The following is a 19,968-nucleotide window of genomic DNA, read 5'->3' as shown; positions in this document are numbered from 1 at the left end:
AACAGGAGCAGGCCGTTCAGCCCCTCGAGTCTGTAACATCGGACCAGGAGGAGGTCATTCAGCCATTCGAGCCTGTGGCACACAGGTCATCAGCCTTCAGTAACGGGTATTGATCCTGTTTCGAAACTCGATTGATCGTAACCTTGTCGTCTCCTCAAATCCTGACAGTGCCATCACTTTTCAACATGGGAACAATGGGGAGGAGAAGGCTCATTCAGATCCTCAAGTCAGTTACACAGGAACAGGAGGAGGCTCATTCAGCCCCTGGAGCCTGTTACACAGGAATAGGAGGAGGCCCATTCAGCCCCCGGAGCCTGTTACACAAGAACAGGAGGAGGCCCATTCAGCCCCTGGAGCCTTTTGGACAGGAACAGGAGCAGGCCATTCAGCCCCTCGAGTCTGTAACATTGGACCAGGAGGAGGTCATTCAGCCATTCGAGCCTGTGGCACACAGGTCATCAGCCTTCGGTAACGGGTATTGATCCTGTTTCGAAACTCGATTGATCGTAACCTTGTAGTCTCCACAAATCCTGACAGTGCCATCACTTTTCAACAATGGGGCTGGCCCATTCGTTAAATTTGACCGTTGATATGATCCCTTCACACTGGTTTCTGTCCAGTTCGGTTTCGACCTGCTCCCTCATCATGTATGGAATTGCCCGAGCTTATGATGGACGGGTCTTGCATCCGAGTCCATGTGGATCTGCATCTTGGCTCTGTGAAATTGCCGTGCCTGGTTCAAACAGTGAGGGGACCTTGCTCAGCACTTGAGCACATGGAGTATCCTCCTCCAACAACAACACTTTGATCTGGTTCCAGTCCCATTTGAATTTTTTCCAACCAGTTCCTGCAGAACAGCGTTGGGCCATTGTCTGGAACAATTCATAATGGTACATTGTGAACCACACCATCATACGACACCTTGATTACTGCACTGCCAATCACTGTTATGATTTCGTTAGTGTACGTACGCAACTTGGCATTGACTGGCATTGACTCAACTTAGGCCTCACAGCCTTAGTATCCCACAGCTTGTCGAATGTCCTCTGGCACATTATTGATTGACTCACACCCATGTCCAATTTCATTGATACCGGCATACCATTAAGTTTTACACTAATCATTATCGGTTGGCTCTTTGTTAGGAATGAATACAGTCCATGCACTTCCTCCTCTGGCATCTCCGATTGCATGTACGGATCTGCACTAGGCTGGTCGTCATCCTCCATGTGATGTGTCGCAGCACGCTTGCTCAGTTGCGGACACATATGCTGGAGATGCCCCACTCTCGAACAGCCTTTACAAATATACTCTTTAAACTGACACTGATGATACCGATGATTTCCCCCACGACGCCAACATGGTGATATTTGATGCATTCCCATTGGCGGATTCTGAGCAGCCACAGGTTTCACATATACAGTCGGGTAGGCCCTGCCATACGAGTGCCTTGTCTTAAGTGCCCTTTTCATGAGCAGTTCAGCAGGTGGGATCCCGATTAGTGAGTGGGGTTTCATGCAGTTGCTCAGCAGGACTCGGGATAGGCGAGTCTGCAATGAGCCTTCAGTTACCCTCTTCAAGCCTTGCATGAAGTTTTGCACTGCTATCTCTGCCTGACCATTGGATGCTGGTTTAAATGGGGCAGATGTAACATGTTTAATCCCGTTGCGGGTCATGAATTCTTTGAACTCAGCACTGGTAAAACATGGCCCATTGTTGCTCACAAGGCCATCGGGCAGGCCGTGCGCGGCAAGCATGGCCCACTGGCTTTCAGTGGTGGCAGCGGACGTGCTTGCCGACATTATCTCACATTCAATCCATTTGGAGTATGCATCTACAAACACTAGGAACATTTTACCCAAGAACGGGCCTGCATAGTCGACATGGACTCCAGACCACAGTTTGGAGGGCCAAGTCCATAAACTGAGTGGCGCCTCCCTGGGTACATTGCTTCGCTGCGAGCATGTGTTGCATCTATGCACGCAGGACTCTAAGTCCCCATCAATAACGGGCCACCACACATGGGATCTGGTTATCGCTTTCATCATTACGATGCCTGGGTGGGTACTGTGGAGGTCATTGATGAAGGTCACTCTGCCCTTCTTCGGAACCACTATCCGATTACCCCACAGAAGGAGGTCTGCCTGTATAGATAATTCAGCTTTGCACCGCTGGAACAGCTTTATCTCTTCCAGCATTTCCACTGAGACACTGGACCAGCTCCAATAAAGGACACAGTTTTTAACTAGGGACAGTACAGCGTCCTGGTTCATACAGCTTTTAATCTGTTGGGCTGTGACGGGTGATTGCTCATTCTCAAGTGCTTCCATAACCATGACTAAATCTGCAGGCTGGATAATGGCAGCCTACTGAGAGCATCGGCACAGTTTTCTGTGCTTGGCCTGTGGCGGATGGTGTAGTTTGCAGACAACGTGAGCGACCATCTCTGGATGCGAGCCGATGTGTTAGTATTTATCCCTTTACTCTCGGAAAACAGGGATATGAGTGGCTTGTGGTCAGTTTCCAATTCAAATCTTAGCCCAAACAGATATTGATGCATTTTCTTTACCCCATTGACACACACTAACGCTTCTTGTTCAATCATGCGGTAGCCTCTCTCAGCCTTATACAGACTCCTGGATATGTAAGCAACTGGTTGCAATGTCCCAAAATCATAAGCTTGTTGCAATACACACCCGACACCATATGACGATGCATCACATGCTAGTACCAAACGCTTACATGGATCATACAACACAAGAAATTTGTTTGAGCATGACAATTTTCTAGCTTTTACACAGGCATTTTCTTGGCTTTTGCCCCATACCCATCCGTCCCCTTTACGCAGTAAGGCGTGCAGTGGTTCGAACAGTGTGCTGAGACTCGGTAAGAAGTTACCAAAATAGTTCAGGAGTCCGAGAAACGACCGTAGCTTCATCACGTTCTGTGGCCTTGGTGCGTTCTCGATTGCCTCCATCTTTGAATCTATGGGCCTGATGCCATCCGCCGCAAACCTCCTCCCCAGGAACTCCACTTCAGGTGCCAGGAAAACGCACTGAGCTTTTTAACCTGAGCTTCACGCGGTTGAATCTCCGCCAGGTTCTGCAGATGCTCGACTGTGTCCCGACCTGTGACCAAGATGTCGTCCTGGAAGACCAACGTGCACAGAACCAACTTCAGTAAGCTTTCCATGTTTCTTTGGAACATGACCGCCACTGATTGAATTGTAAACGGGCATCTGTTATAAATGAAGAGACCTTTGTGTGTGTTGATGCAGGTGAGGCTCTTCGAGGATTCCTCCAGCTCCTGCGTCATGTAGGCTGAAGTCAAGTCCAGCTTCGTGAACGTCTTTCCTCCCACCAGCTTTGCAAAGAGGTCGCCGGCGTTTGGTAGTGGGTATTGGTCCTGCAGATAGAAACGATTGATCGTTACTTTGTAATCGCCACAGATTCCAACTGTGCCATCTCCTTTGAGGACTGCGACGATTGGGCTGGCCCACTCGTTGGATTCGATCGGTGAAATGATGCCCTCCCTTTGCAGCCGGTCGAGCTCGATCTCTACCCTTTCTCTCATCATGTACAGTACTGCTCTCGCCTTGTGATGGATGGGTTGCGCCGCTGGAATTAGGTGGATCTGCACTTTTGCTCCTTGGAACTTCCCGATGCCTGATTTGAACAGTGAGGGGAATTTGTTTAAGACCTGGGCACACGAAGTGTCGTCAGCCGGCGAGAGCACTCATACATCGTCCCAGTTCCAGTGTCTCTTTCCCAGCCAGCTCCTACCGAGCAGCGTGGAACCATCGCCCGGTACCACCCAGAGTGCACCGCTCCATTGTAGGAGACCTTTACAGTGGCCCTGCCGGTTACGAGAATCAGTTCATTTGTATAACTTCTTAATTTTGTGTGAATTAGAGATAAGACTGGCCTTGAGGCCTTGCTGCACCACAATTCCTTGAAAGTATTTTTGCTCATGATGGACTGGCTTGCGCCTGTGTCCAGCTCCATTGACACTGGGAGTCCATTTAGTTCAACATTCCGCATTATCGGGGGACACTTTGTGGTAAATGTGTGCACCCCATGTACCTCTGCCTCCTGGGTCTGAGGCTCTGGTTCATCATGATCCGCCGTGAATCTTCCTCCTCTGCAACATGGTTGTTTGCAGGATTAACAGGATTTGCAGCTCGCCTGCACATACGTTTGAGGTGTCCCATTGTTCCTCAGCCCTTGCAAACGTACCCTTTGAAGTGGCATGAATGGAAACGATGATCACCCCCACAGCGCCAATAAGGTGTTGATGGCCTTCCATTCATCACCCTTGATGGTGGACTCAGACATCTGCGGATGTGCAGCTGCAGGCGTGGGGGCCTGCCCTGTACGTTGCCATTTGAAAACAACATCGCGTTGTTCACGGTACTTGTAGCAGCACTTGTGTGCTGAGAGATTTGCTTCAAATTGTCACTGGTGGCAATGAACAATTGGGCTATCGCTATGGCCTAAATCAATGTTGGGGTCGCTATCGTCAAGCGTTTGCGAAGTATTGTTTCGTGGCCAATGACAAGTACGAAAATGTCTCTGAGCATGTGCTCCAAATGTCCTTCAAATTTGCAATGTCCTGCAAGGCGTCTTAGCTCGGCAACATAACTCGCCACTTCCTGGCCTTCAGACCTTTTATAGGTGTAGAACCAGTACATCGCCATCAAAACGCTTTCCTTCAGGTTCAAATCAGTGTGCACAAATCATCGTATGATTTCTCTGTGCGACTCGCTGGAGGAAGCAGATTTTTCATGAAGCCCTACGTTGGTGGCCCGCAGACGGTGAGGAGAATCGCCCTTCAGTTGGCATCGTTCGCTTCTCCTTCCAGCTCATTGGCTACAAAGTATTGGTCGAGTCGCTCCACAAAGCTTTCCCAATCATCTCCCTCAGAGAATTTCTCCAGGACGCCCACTGTTGTCTGCATCATTGGGTTCGCGATCTGTATCTTGTCGCCAGTTGTTCTGTATGAAGAAAGAGTCTGACTGGATACTTTGAGCTCAAAGTAAAGTGTGACTTTCGTCCTTCATTGCAGGTCTCCAGAGAGCCTATCCAATCTGTGAGGCCTCCTTAAATACATGTGCTCCAATGGGCTTATGGGATCCCTTGGGACTCCAGGGAATGAGCCCTCTTGTGGCTGTACAGAGTATATACAAGTTTACATATATAACAATGATGATAGCTTCTTCTGGGTTGAGATGGTCACGTACCAGAGCACACAATGTTTCATAGTCCTTGTCCATTAGACTTAAGGGCGAGAGGAGATTCTTTATGAGTCGATAGATTTTTCGATCGCAAACCATGAGGAGGACCGCCTGGCACTGAACTGCGTCTGCCTCTTTCTCCATTTTGTTAGCCACCAAGTACTGGTTCAAGCAGGCTACAATGTCTGTCCAATCTTCTCCCTACACAAATCGCTCTAGAATTCCAATTGTGCTCATTTTTGCATGCAAAGGTTCTTGTTGTCTCGTCGCCAAATGTTGTTTATGCAGTAACTCAATTCTGAACAGGTACAAACCAGGCTTTACTTTATTAAAGCCCAAAGTGAGTACATTACAAGATGGCTGGCTTTTTATAGCTGGGCCACACACACGTACGCACAGCACAATGATCTCCAACAGTGGCACCACCTGGTGGCTAGTAAAACCAAGCATACATGCATGACACTTGCGACCAGCAATCATGGAGGAGCAGCGATGACGGATCATGGCATGATTTGGTGGGTGATCGTGCCGGAGGTTTGGCGAATGTTTGGTGCGGAGGTTTGGTGAATGTTTATGGCGGAAGTGTGGCGAGAAATTGTGGCGGAGGTGCGGCGAATGATTGCGGTGGAGAAGCAGCAATAGATCATGGTGGTGGTGCGGTGAATTAGGGTATGGGGCCCAGAAGAGCTGAGGGCCCAGGGGTAGCACGGGCCGGCCCACACTGTGATATGTGTGCACACTAGGTCCATGCAGCAGAGCTGGTCTCCAGTCGTCCTGGTTAACCCTTGCCACTGGACCAAGACCTAGCTCTGTCAAACCCGGGTGGTGGCTGATGTGCAATGGTCACCACACGTTAAAAAAATCCATGCACAGGAATCTTTCACCCCATCAATTGGAGTTCAGGATGGGAACATCGGGTCCTTCATTGAACCATCTATGAACTCATGTGGAAGCAAGTCATACTTGTTCGATGGACCGCCTTTAACGATAAGACCCCAATCCCCATTTTTGTCTCGGGCCTTGTTGCTGCTGCCTGTTCCTGATCCTCCCCACACACCACGGGCAGTACAAGTGGGGTAACAGTATTTAAAAGGGACTCTCAGCTTCTCTCGGCAAAACACAGCAAAGGTTTTACTGCTGGCAATGTTGTGATTGTATTAGATTGGTTCTCTGCAATTTAGAGGCTTTCTAAGTGCTTGAACATTCCTGTGAAGGTTCCTAGGGTTGTCGGTACAAGTCCCGCTCCAGGGACTTGAGCACAAAAATGCCGTCTTTCAGGATCAGATGTTAAACTGAGGCCTTGTCTGCGCTCGAAGGTGGACGTAAAAGATCTTGTGGCACTATTTCAAAGAAGAGCAGGAAAGTTTTCCCCAGTGTCCTGGTCATTATTTAACCCTTAATCGACATCACTAAAACAGATTATCAGGTCATTATCACATAGCTTCTTGTGGGAGCTTGCTGTGCACATATTGGCTCCCGTGTTTCCCACATTACAACAGTGACTACATTCCAAAAGTACTTCATTGGCTGCAAAGCGCTTTGGGACGTCCGATGGTCGTGAAAGGCGCTATATAAATGCAAGTCTTTCTTTCTATTTTGTTTTATGGAATCTGATTCCAGCACCCTTTCAGGCAATGTGTTCCAGATCATACCAACCCTCTGTATTAAAATGTTTCTCATCATTTCCTCTCTAGCTCTTTTGACAATTAATTTAATCTATGCCCGATGGTTCCTGGTCCTCTTGCCAGAGGAAGCCCTTTCTCCCTAGTTGCTCCATCAAAACCCTACGTAACTTTGCATACCGCTATTCGATCAGTACTTAACCTTCTCTGCCCTAAGCAGAACAATCCCAGCTTCTCAAATCTCTCAATGTAACTGAGCTTCCTCTCCCTGGTATTATCCTTGTAAACCGCCTCTGCACACTTCCTCAAGTACGGTGACCAGAATTGGACACAATTCTCCAGCTGAGGCTTAACCAGTTTTTTGTAGAGCGTTAACATGCCTTCCTTGTTTTAGAATCCAAAGTCCCTATTTACCAAAGCAAGTCTTCATATACTTTCTTAATCGCCTGATGAAGTGGCCCTGACACCTTCAAGGATTTGTCAATATGCAGCCCAGGTTCTGCTACTCTCCTGCACCTGCCTCAAAATAATACCATTTTGTTGAAACCGCCTCTGAACCTTCTGAATATTACTCGGTGACTCTGCTATTGCAGGGTGTGTTTGAGGTTATTAAAGTGCAATATCCACATAAGCTCTCCCCGTGGATTAGGATAGTTAAGGTCCCTTTCCTATTGTGCGGCTGCATTGACTGCAGCTGGTACCAGGCCCCCCCTGAGCTCGATGTCTCACTGGGAGATTCTCCTGAGTATATAATAGAGGCTACTTCCAAAGCACTGCCTCTGTGTGTCAGTGTGTGCTGCTGTCTCCAGCTCCAAAACACGTCACTGACTCTCTGCGAGGATGGGAAGCTTGGCATTTTTACTGGTGCAGGACGTGTTCTACCATTGCCTGGCAGTCATCGGTGTGGCCGGTATGTGAGTAGCAGATAGTCACCAAATGTGGGAACTCCTCTTTAATGACTGGCAACCTGTGAATGCGTGGCTGCATGGGTGTATGTGTGTGAGAGTGTGTATGTGTGTGTGTGACTGTGTGTATGAGACTGCATTTGTTTGAGCATGCTAGTGTGTGAATGCGTGTAAGTATATGTGTGACTGTGTTTCTGAGTGTGTGCTAATATGCATTTTCGTGTGCCTGCATAACTGTGTTTCTACATGCAAGCTACTGTGTGAGTGTGTGTGTGTTTTAATATCTAAGTGTAGATGTATGTGGCTTTGTGTGTACTTGTGCCTGTGTGTGTCGGTCTGTGTCTTGTGTGTCTGTGGGAATTAAATACATAGGATATACGGCACAGAAACAGGCCATTCGGCCCAACCAGACCATGCAGGCATTGATGCTCCTCTCGAGCCTCCTCCTGTCTTTCCTCATCTAAATCTATCAGCATAACCCTCTATTCCCTTCTCCCTCGTATGCTTGTCTCGCCTCCTCTTAAATGTATCGATACTATTCGCCTCAACCACTCCCTGTGGTAGCGAGTTCCACCACTATTTGGGTAAAGAATTTTCTTCTGAATTCCCCATTGGATTTCTTGGTAACTGTCTTATATTGATGGCCTCCAGTTATGCTCTTCCCCACAAGTGGAAAAGTTCTTCTGTACCAACCTATCAAAGCATTTCATAGCTTTAAAGACCTCTATCAGGTCACCTCTCAGCCTTTTTTTGAAGAGAAAAGAGACCCAGCCTGTTCATCCTTTCTTAATATGTGTACCCCTGCAGTTCTTTATCATCCTTGTAAATCTTCTCTACACCCTCTGCAGTGACTCGATATACGTTTTATAATACGACGACCAGAACTGTCCGCGGTACTCCAAGTGTGGTCTAACCAAAGTTTGATACAGGTTCAGCATAACTTCCCTACTTTTCAATTCTATACCTCAAGAAATCAGGCTTGGTTTGCTTTTTTTAAGGCCTTGCTAACCTGTATCACTACTTTATCGATTTGTGTATTTGTACTCCGAGATCCCCTTGTTCCTCTACCCCACCTAGACTTGCACCTTCCAAGTAATAAGGGACCTCCCTATTCTTCCTCCCACATTTATCTGTGTTGAACATAATTTGCCAAATATATGCATATTCTACAAGTTTTTTAACGTCCTCCTGTAATTTGTTACAGTCTTCCTTAGTATTGACTGTCCCCTCTATTTGGTGTCATCAGCAAATTTAGAAATTGTATTTTTGATTCCAAGGTCGAAATCGTGAATAGAATTGTGAACAACGGTGGTCCCAGCACTGATCGATGTGGAACACCTATACCCACCTTTTGCCATTGTGAAAAGCTACCCTTTACATTTACTCTCTGCTTTCCGTCTTGAAGCCAGCTAGCTTTCTATACAGCTACTTGTCTCCAGACTCCGCATTCTCTGACCTTGTCCATTTGTCTATTATGGGGTACCTCATCGAAGGCCTTTTGAAAATCTAGATAAATGACAGCTACGCATCACTATTGTCTACTCTCTGTTAACTCTTCAAAAAATTCAATGATGTGGTCAACCAAGACTTCCCCTTTAGAAATCCAGGCTGAATATTCGTTATTATATTTTTGGTTTCTCGATGTTCTTCCTTGTTCTCCTTTAGTAGAGATTCCATTATTTATCCATTATTTTTCCAACCACCGATGTTAAGCTGACTGGTCTATGAATGTGTATATGCGAGAGTTTGTGTATTTGACTGTGATTGTGTGTGCGTGCAACTGTGTGAGTGTGTTCCTGTTTCAGTGTCTGTGTGTGAGTGTTTGCAACTGTGTTTGTGAATGCATTCTATTTTGGGTGCTTGTTTGCGTGTGTTGGACAGAGGGAGCTCAGTGAGAGAGCGGGAGAGCTGGACACTTGGAGCTCATTGTGTGATGGAGAGAGTTGGATAATGAAACGCCAATGAGTGAAAGAGAGCGTTGGACAATTGGAGCTCTGACTGGTGAGGGAAGTTAGTAAATGGGAGACCGGTGAGTGACAGAGAGCTGGTTAGTGGAAAATAATTGAGTGAGGGGAGAGATGGACAACGGGAACTCGTTCAGAGGGGCTGATTGAGTAATGGAAAGATAGTTGGATCTGGAGTTCTGATTGCTGAAGAGAGTTAGAAAATGGGAGCTTATTGGATGACTCAGAGAATTGGACAATTGGGAGCCATTTGACTGATGCAGAGAGCTGGCCAACCAGAGCTCACCGAGTGAGGTGGTGAGAAAGACAAAGGGATCTCATGGAATGAGGGAAAGAGTTGGGCAATTGGAACATTGATTGGCTGGTGGGATTTGGAAAATTGGGGCTCATTCAGAGACCGTTAGAGATTGGAGACTGGAAACATTGATTGATGGTGGAAATTGGATACTGGGGGTGGCATTCAGTGACTGGGAGAGCTTGTACGTGGAAGCTTAGTGATTGCTGATGGGAGCCAGGCAGTGGCAGTTGATTGAGTGCCATAGATAGTTGAACAATGGCAGCTCACTGAGTAATCGAGTGAGTTGGTCAATGAAGAATATAAGAAATAGGAGCAGGATTAGGCAAGACGGCCGCTCGTGTCTACTCCGCCACTCAATATGATCATGGTTGAATGACTTTCCCACCCTATTCCCATATCCCTTGATCCTTTAAAATCCTAGGATCATAGACATTTACAGCATGGAAGGAGGCCATTTTGGCCCATCGTGTCCGCTCCGACCAACAAGAGGTTATCCAGCCTAATTCCACTTTCCAGCTCTAGGTCCACAACCCTGCAGGTTATAACACTTCAAGTGCACATCCAAGTACTTTTTAAATGTGGTGAGGGTTTCTGCCTTTCCCACCGTTTCAGGCAGCGAGTTCCAGGCCTCCATAACCCTCTGTGTGAAGAAGTTTCCCCCCAAATCCCCTCTAAATCTTCTACCAATTACATTAAATTTATGCCCCCTGGTTGTTGACTCGTTTGCTTAGGGAAATAAGCCCTTTCTATCCACTATAACTAGGCCCCTCATAATTTTATACACCTCAATGAGCTCTCCCCTCAACCTCCTAACAAACCCAGCCTATCCAATCTGTCCCCATAGCTAAGATTCTCCACTCCCAGCAACATCCTCGTAAATCTCCTCTGTACCGTATCCAGTGCAATCATGTCCTTCCTGTAATGCAGTGACCAGAACTGCATGCAGTACTCCAGCTGTTGCCTAACCAGTGTTTTGTACAGTTCAAGCATATCCCTCCGGCTCTTTTATTCTATGCCTCAGCTAGTAAAGGCATGCATTCCATATGTCGTCTTCACCACCTTTTCTACCTGGCCTGCTACCGTCAGGGATCAAAATCCTTGAAGTGGAATGTATATGGTTCGAGCTGCAGAACACCAAAGGACAAAAAACGTTAGTGGGAGTTGTTTACAGACCTCCAAACAGTCGTAGTGATGTTGGGGAGGGCATCAAACAGGAAATTAGGGGTCCATGCAATAAAGGTGCAGCAGTTATCATGGGTGACTTTAATATGCATATAGATTGGGCTAACCAAACTGGAAGCAATACGGTGGAGGAGGAATTCCTGGAGTGCATAAGGGATAGTTTTCTAGACCAATATGTCGAGAAACCAACTAGGGGGGAGGCCATCTTAGACTGGATGATATGTAACGAGAGAGGATTAATTAGCAAACTAGTTGGGCGAGGCCCCTTGGGGAAGAGTGACCATAATATGGTGGAATTCTACATTAGGATGGAGAATGAAACAGTTAATTCAGAGACCATGGTCCAGAACTTAAAGAAGGGTACCTGTGAAGGTATGATCTGTCAATTGGCGAGGATAGATTGGCGAATGATGCTTTAGGGGTTGACAATGGATGGGCAATGGCAGACATTTCGAGACCGCATGGATGAACAACAACAATTGTACATCCCTGCCTGGCATAAAAATAAAAAAGGGAAGGTGGTTCAACCGTGGCTATCAAGGGAAATCAGGGATAGTATCAAAGCCAAGGAAGTGGCATACAAATTGGCCAGAAATAGCAGCGAACCCGGGGACTGGGAGAAATTTAGACCTCAGCAGAGGAGGACAAAGGGTTTGATTATGGCAGGGAAAATAGAGTATAAGAGGAAGCTTGCAGGGAACATTAAGACGGACTGCAAAAGCTTCTATAGATATGTAAACAGAAAAAGGTTAATAAAGACAAACGTAGGTCCCCTGCAGTCAGAATCAGGGGACGTCATAACGGGGAACAAAGAAATGGAAGACCAATTGAACAAGAACTTGGTTCGGTATTCACTAAGGAGGACACAAACAACCTTCCGGATATAAAAAGGGTCAGAGTGTCTAGCAAGAAGGAGGAACTGAGGGAAATCCTTATTAGTCAGGAAATTGTGTTGGTGTCATTGTTGGTATTGAAGGTCAATAAATCCCCAGGGCCTGATTGTCTGCATCCCAGAGTACTTAAGGAGGTGGCCTTGGAAATAACAGATGCATTGACAGTCATTTTCCAACATTCCATAGACTCTGGATCAGTTCCTATGATGTGGCGGGTAGCCAATGTAACCCCGCTTTTTCAAAAAGGAGGGAGAGAGAAAACAGGGAATTATGGACCGGTCAGCCTGACATCGGTTGTGGGTAAAATGAAGGAATCAATTATTAAGGATGTCATAGCAGCGCATTTGGAAAGAGGTGACATGATAAGTCCAAGTCAGCATGGATTTGTGAAAAGGAAATCGTGCTTGACAAATCTTCTGAAATTTTTTAAGAATGTTTCCAATAGAGTGGACAAGGGAGAACCAGTTGATGTAGTGTATTTGGACTTTCAGAAGGCTTTCGACAAGGTCCCACACAAGAGGTTAATGTGCAAAGTTAATGCACATGGGATTGGGGGTAGTGTGCTGACGTGGATTGAGAATTGGTTGGCAGACAGGAAGCAAAGAGTAAGAGTAAATGGGTACTTTTCAGAATGGCAGGCAGTGACTAGTGGGGTACCGCAAGGTTCTGTGCTGGGCCCCAGCTGTTTACATTGTACATTAATGATTTACAGGAGGGGATTTAATGTAGTATCTCCAAATTTGCGGATGACACTAAGTTGGGTGGCAGTGTGAGCTGCGAGGAGGATGCTATGAGGCTGCAGAGTGACTTGGATAGGTTAGGTGAGTGGGCAAATGCATGGCAGATGAAGTATAATGTGGATAAATGTGAGGTTATCCACTTTGGTGGTAAAAACAGAGAGACAGACTATGATATGAATGGTGACAGATGAGGAAAAGGGGAGTTGCAACGAGACCTGGGTGTCATGGTACATCACTCATTAAAGGTTGGCATGCATGTACAACAGGCGGTTAAGAAAGCAAATGGCACGTTGGCCTTCATAGTGAGGGGATTTGAGTACAGGGACAGGGAGGTTTAACTACAGTTATATAGGGCCTTGCTGCTCCCGGGATGGCGGGACTGTCATATCAAGAAAGACTGGATCAACTGGGATTGTATTCACTGGAGTTCAGAAGAATGAGAGGGGATCTCATAGAAACGTTTAAAATTCTGACGGGTTTAGGCAGGTTAGATGCAGGAAAAATGTTCCCAATGTTGGGGAAGTCCAGAACCAGGGGTCACTGTCTAAGGATAAGGGGTAAGCCATTTAGGACTGATATGAGGAGAAACTTCTTCACCCAGAGAGTGGTGAACCTGTGGAATTCTCTACCACAGAAAGTTTTGAGGCCAATTCACTTAATATATTCAAAAAGGAGTTAGATGTAGTCCTTACTACTCGGGGGATCAAGGTGTATGGCGAGAAAGCAGGAATCGGGTACTGAAGTTGCATGTTCAGCCATGAACTCATTGAATGGTGGTGCAGGCTCGAAGGACCGAATGGCCTACTCCTGCACCTATTTTCTATGTTTCTATGTTTTTCTAAGATTAGGGCTCATGGGGTTGGGGGTAATATGAGTAGCATGGACTGAGGCTTGGTTAATGGACAGATAATAGAGAGTAGGAATAAACAGGTCATTTTCAGGATGGCAGGGTACAACTAGTGGAGTGCTACAAGGATCAGTGCTGGGGCCTCAGCTCTTTACAATCTATGTCAATGACTTAGATGAGGGAACTGAGCATAATTTCTCCAAGTTTGCTGCTGATACAAAGCTAGGTGAGAAATATGCTGTGAGGAGGATGCAATGAGGCTACAAGCAGATAGGAATGAATAAGTGGGTGAGCAAGAAGATGGCAGGTGAAGTATAATGTGGGGAAATGTGAAATTATAGGTAGAATGGAAAAGCAGAATTGTGAAATGTCGGTATTCAAAGGGATTCGGATGTCTTTGAACACAAATTACAGAAAGTTAACATGGAGGGACAGCAAGCAATTAGGAAGGCAAACCTTTATTGCAAAGGGCTTGGAGTATAAGAATAAGAATGTCTTGCTGCAATTATATAGGGATTTGGTGAGACCACACCTGGAATACAGTGCACAGTTTTGGTCTCCTTACCTAAGGAAGGATATGCTTGGGGGTGTAACGATGGTTCACTGGATTGATTCCTGGGATGAGAGATTGAGTCCTATATTCTATGGAGTTTAGAATATTGAGAGGTGATCAAATTGAAATTTGTATAATTCTTAGAGGGCTTGACAGGGTCATTGGTGAGAGGCCATTTCGTTTGACTGGAGAATTTAGAGGTCATAGCCTTAGGATAATTGGTTGGCCATGTAGGACTGAGATGAGGAGAAACTTCTTCACTCAAAGTGTTGCGGCTCTTTGGAATTCTGTCCCACAGAGTGCTGTGTATGCTCAGTGATTGGGTATAATCAAGGCTGATAACAATAGATTTAAGGGATTAAAAAGTTTGCAGGTGAGGCTAAAATCAGCCATGTAGTTGATAATGAAGAAGAAAGCTGTGGACTGCAGCAGGATATTAATGTACTGGTCAGGGAAGGTTCAAGAGGTTGATTCCTGAGATGAAGGGGTTGTCTTATGAAGCACGGTTGAGCAGGTCGGCCCTATACTCTTTGGAGTTTAGAAGAATGAGAGGTGATCTTATTGAAATATATAACATTCTGAGGTGGCTTGACAGGGTCCATGCAGAGCATGTTTTCCCTCCCTGATGTCGAAAGTTGGAAAAGGGAGGTGAATGGAGTGACTGGTTGTGATTGGATAATGGGAGACCATTGGGTAAGGTAGAGAGTTGGGCAATGGGAGGCCACTGCGTTAGGGAGTGAGTTGGGAAATGCAAGTCCATTGAGTGACTGGTAGAGAGTTGTACAATAGGAGCTCATTAAATGATGGAGACAATTGAACAATGAGAGCACATTCAGTGAGGGCCTGAGTTGAACAATGGGATCTCATTGAGTGATGAAGTGAGTTGAACAATGAGTGCTGATTGAGTGATGGACCGAGTTGGACCAATTGTATTTCACTGAGTGATGGACAATGGCTGCTCTTTACATGTATGGTGAGCATTGGATAATGAGAGCTATCAGGGAAATAGAATCCATACAGTTTATACGGCTATCGAATACATATTTATCATACTGATAGCCAATCATTCTCTCATTACTATTTTCCAACCTCTGGCTCTAAACTAACTTAGAAATGTCCTCTCCTGCCAAGTTTCCTCACTCCCTCTTTGCTTCGTCACTGTGTTGCAACCAAGTTTCATCACACTGTCTCCTACTCATTACCTTTACATGGTCGTCTCTGTTCAATGCACAGCTGATTCTTACGCACACATGTTTACATTTCTCTATATTATGCAAACATCAACAGCCTTTCCCATAAGTTGCAGTGCCCGAGTTGTTGTGACCATAAAAGTTATGATCTAAACATACTATTAAGGCAGTACTATAAACATCCCATGGCCATAATCAATCTTGAATGCTGGCTGTTGCTGGGGGCAACTCTCAACAGTTGCTAGGCTAGGGTATCTCTCCCTCATGTAACATGCCCTATAACACATGGTGTGGGTGTAATTACTAACTCTCACCTCTCTTTCCCTCTCTGGCAGCTAACTTAATGACCATCGTGATTCTCTCCCGCGGGAGCTGTGGCCTCGCCAAATGCACGGGCCGTTACCTGGTCTCCATGGCAGCAGTGGACTTGCTGGTCATCATCTTCTGTGTGATGTTGAACTACCTGGGATCGCTCTACTTCCCCTTCTCGATCCTCACCCATTACCACGTATGCAGCCTGAACAGCATCATGAATGCCGCGGTGGTGGACTGCTCGGTCTGGCTCACCGTGGCCTTCACCCTTGATCGATTTGTCGCCATTTGTTTCCAGAAATGGAAAGCGAGATACTGCACGGTGGGAACAGCGACCGGGGTGATAACGACTGTGTGCACGGTGAGCTACCTGCGCAATATCCCGCGCTACTTCACCTACGTAGCCGTTGATGCCCGTGGCCCGTTCCCAGTCTGCAGGCTCCGCAACCTTTGTACCAAAACCCCCTGGGCAGCATACCTTTGGTCCTGTACCATCTTAACCCCTCTCATTCCCTACGTGTGCATCTTGCTGCTCAACGCTCTCACTGTCAGGTACGTTCTCGTGGCCAGTCGGGTCCGCAGGGCATTCCGGGGTCAAGGTGGCGATGGGAAGCAAGTTGACCCCGAGATGGAGAACCGGAGAAGGTCCATCATCCTGCTCTTCGCCATATCGGGCAGCTTCATCGTGCTGTGGATGACCAGAGTGGTGGTCTTTGTGTTCCAGGAGATGTTGCTGGATATGGGCCCCATGGTCATCGTCATGCAGGTCGGCGACATGCTGATGTACCTGAACTCCTGCACCAACACTTGCATTTACGCTCTCACCCAGGCTAAGTTCAGGGAGGAGATGAGGCGAGCCATCACACAGCCCATTCATCTGTTTCTGAAGCTCACCAAAGACTCAAAACCGAAGGAGAACTCGTCAATTCATCGGTTTCACCCAGAAGCTGCCCGCGGCAGTGGGGGTGGAGTCTAGGCAGTGGTAACCGGCTGGGATTCTGCTCATCTCGTACAACTGACTAAAATTTAATTTAAAAACAGAGTTGTGGGAAAGTGAGTCGGTGCGTGAAAGGGGCAGGTTGACTTAACGGAGATAGGGGAGGACAGAAGGTGAAGCTGGGCTGTTCAGGGCTAATTATCACTGGAGCAGTTCTACACCCGCTTTAGAGTTTCTAATTCTTCTCATTGTTTGAGATTTACATTATCCAACACTTCCACCTTTCCACATCTACAAGGCACACAGCAGGAGTGTGATGGAATATTCTCCACTTGCCTGGATGAGTGCAGCTCCAACAACACTCAAGAAGCCCCACGCCATCCAGGACATTGCAGCCCATGTGATTATCCACCACCTTAACCATCCAGTCCCTCCACACTGGTGCACCATGGCACAGTGTGTCCCATCTCAGGGATGAGCAGATAATCTGTTTTAATCATGTTGATTTAGGGATTAATATGACCAGGACACTGGGAATAACTCCCCTGCTCTTCTTCGAAACAGTGCCAACTGATCATTTATGTCCACCTGGGAGAGCAGACAGGGCCTCGGTTTGACGTCTCACCCAAAAGACGGCACGTCCGATAGTGCAGCACTCCCTCAGTACTGCACTGGGAGCGTCAGCCGAGATTTGTGTGCTCAAGTTCCTGGAGTGGGACTTGAACCCACAACCTTCTGACTCAGAGGTGAGGGTGCTGCCCACTGATCTACGACTGATCTACCCCATAGGTTTTGATTTCAACAAAGGGAGGAGGGAGCGTGGGTAACAGATAAACTTTTTCACAACATAAGGACATCCCAAAGCAGTTCGCAGCTGATGAATTACGTCTGAAATGTAGCCACTGTTGTAAAGCAGGAAATGCGGCAGCCAATTTGTGCACAGCAAGCTCCCACAAACACCAATGAGACAAATGACCAGTTTGGATCGGTGTTGGTTGTGAGAGTAAGGTTAGCCGGGACTCCAGGAGCACTCCCTGCTCTTTCAATAGGTGCATGGCATCTTCTGGACTGGATTCTCCTCCTCATTTCTCCGTGAAATCGGTTGGGGTTGTGGCAGAGAAAGGGGTCAAAGGCGGGCAGTGAGGCCTATCGCCCATTAATTGCCCGATATCCATTTCCCTCCCCCTGCGTCACTCCCCGTGTGAGCTCATGAACATGAATCAACCAAGGACGGTAGGTGAGAGGATCCACCAGGTGAAGTAAAATGCAGAATGATATCTGGACGCCAAGGGTTAAATTACGAGGAGCGATTTCACAAACTAGGATTGTATTCCCTGTAATTTAAATGATTAAACGGTGATCTGATTGAAGATTTCAAGATATTATGGGGAATTGATACGGGAGAGAGAGAGAAATTATTTCCACTGGCTGGGGAGCCGAGGACTCGGAGGCACAGACTAAAAATAAGAGCCAGACCTTTCAAGGTGAAGTTAGGAAACATTTCTACACACAGAGTGGCGAAGTTTGGATCTCTCTTCTGCAAACAGCAATTGATGCTCGATCAATTGTTAATTTTAAATCTGAGATTGACAGATTTGTGTTTACCAACGGTATTAAGGGATTGGAGCCAAGGAGGAGTTCGGTCACAGGTCAGACATGATCTCATTGAATGTTGGAACAGGCTCGAGGGGCTGAATGGCCTCCTCCTGTTCCTATCTTCCTATGTAAGTGCACAAGGAAAGGAGCATTCAGATGTGAAGCGTGGAACTGTGTGACCATTGGGTTACTTTACTCACCATCCCTGCGTCGTACCATAGGTCTGTTATAACACATCCTCCCTAAGGGCATCCGGTGCAGCCGTTAAACTGTTTTTAGTCACTGCGCCCTTGCAAGTTGAGTGCTACCATTTTTAATCATGTCTTCCCTGAATCAATTGCACTGTATTGAAATATAAAATGCTTTTTATTCTCATAAATAAACCTGTTAAAAGCCAAGTCGAGCCTGGGTGTAGTTGTGTGACACGCAGAGATGGTGGGACCTAATCCGCGTGGAGATGTTGCGGGCAGGGGGGGAGCCTCAATTTAGGGGGCCGGAGATCCACAGGAAATGGGCGGATGCCTCATTAATATCTGCATATCAGGGATCAGCAGCGCAGTTAAGACCCCGATCCCATTTCAATCTCGGCCCGCCTTGGTGCTGTCAGTTTCTGATCCCGCCATAATACATTCCTGCACTCACAGTTGTTAAAGAGGCGGGGTCCTGATCAATAATTTGCTTCCCCAAATCAATAGGAACATAGGAATCGAAGGGGGTCATTAAGACCCTCGAGCCTGTTCAGCCACTCAGTTCGATTTTGGCTGATCCGTATCGGAACTCCATCTACCTGCCTTGGTTCCATAACCCTTAATACCCATACCCAATAAAAACCTATCAATCTCAGCTTTGAAATTGACGCCCCCAGCCTCAATAGCTTTTTGGGGGAGAGAGTTCCAGATTTCCACTCCCCTTTGTGTGAAGAAATGCTTCCTGACATCACCCCTGAATAGCCTGTCTCTAATTTTAAGGTTTTGCCCCCTTGTTCTGGACTATCCCCACCAGAGGAAACAGTTTCTCTCCATCTACCCTATCCACTCCTTTTAATCATCTTAACCACCTCAACTGCATCACTCCTTAATCTTCTATACTCAAGCTTAATAAAGGGATAATTAAGAGTAATAATCTTCTTATACCATGAATATCAGGTCTCACGGATATATTAAGTACGCAGCTACTTAAACATACTTAAAAATAAAACTTACTATCACACTTAGAATCATAGAAATCTGTGGCACAGAAAGAGGCCATTCGACCTATTGTGTCCGTTCCGTCCGACAAAGAGCTATCCAGCCTAAACCGACTTTCCAGCTGTTGGTCCGTAGCCCTGTAGGTTCCGGCACTTCAAGTGCATATCTAAGTACTTTTTAAATGCGATGAGGGTTTCTGCCTCTACCAGCCTTTCAGGCAGCGAGCTTCAGTCGCCCACTGTCCTCTGGTTGAAAAAAATTCTAAAATACCCTCTAACCCTTTGACTAATGATTTTAAATATTGATGATGGTTTGGTTGGGGATTGAAATGCAAGAGAGATCTGAGGTCACTATCTTAGGCTTTTACAATACCAAAGATTCATCACAAACTGTCAGTTTTATACATTTCTCTCACTCACTCCATGTGACTATCCACACAATTCTGCATTGTGCCATTATACTTTAAAATACAATTTAATTGACTTGTCCATTATCAATAACTTTAGTGT

The 19,968-nt window shown here is 46.5% G+C and overlaps 1 protein-coding gene across 1 annotated transcript; it reads left to right on the top strand.

Moving 5' to 3' along the window:
- The first annotated feature begins 7,695 nt into the window (after positions 1-7,695).
- LOC139240769 (probable G-protein coupled receptor 139) lies at positions 7,696-16,715 on the top strand. Its single transcript, XM_070869249.1, has 2 exons — positions 7,696-7,765; positions 15,763-16,715. The coding sequence occupies exons 1-2, from the start codon at positions 7,696-7,698 to the stop codon at positions 16,713-16,715; spliced, it is 1,023 nt and encodes a 340-aa protein (XP_070725350.1).
- Positions 16,716-19,968: the final 3,253 nt, after the last annotated feature.

This window comes from Pristiophorus japonicus, chromosome X (genome assembly GCF_044704955.1).
Source record: "Pristiophorus japonicus isolate sPriJap1 chromosome X, sPriJap1.hap1, whole genome shotgun sequence".
NCBI classification, from domain to species: domain Eukaryota; kingdom Metazoa; phylum Chordata; class Chondrichthyes; family Pristiophoridae; genus Pristiophorus; species Pristiophorus japonicus.
Note: the sequence above shows the minus strand (reverse complement) of the source record. Positions and strands in the feature narration are given on the sequence as shown.

Bases quoted from the DNA above. Each gene is read 5' to 3' on its own strand.
- LOC139240769 (XM_070869249.1), top strand. From the start codon at position 7,696: ATGGGAAGCTTGGCATTTTTACTGGTGCAGGACGTGTTCTACCATTGC. The intron at 7,766-15,762 runs GTATGTGAGTAG...CCTCTCTGGCAG, and splicing joins GGCAGTCATCGGTGTGGCCG to CTAACTTAATGACCATCGTG.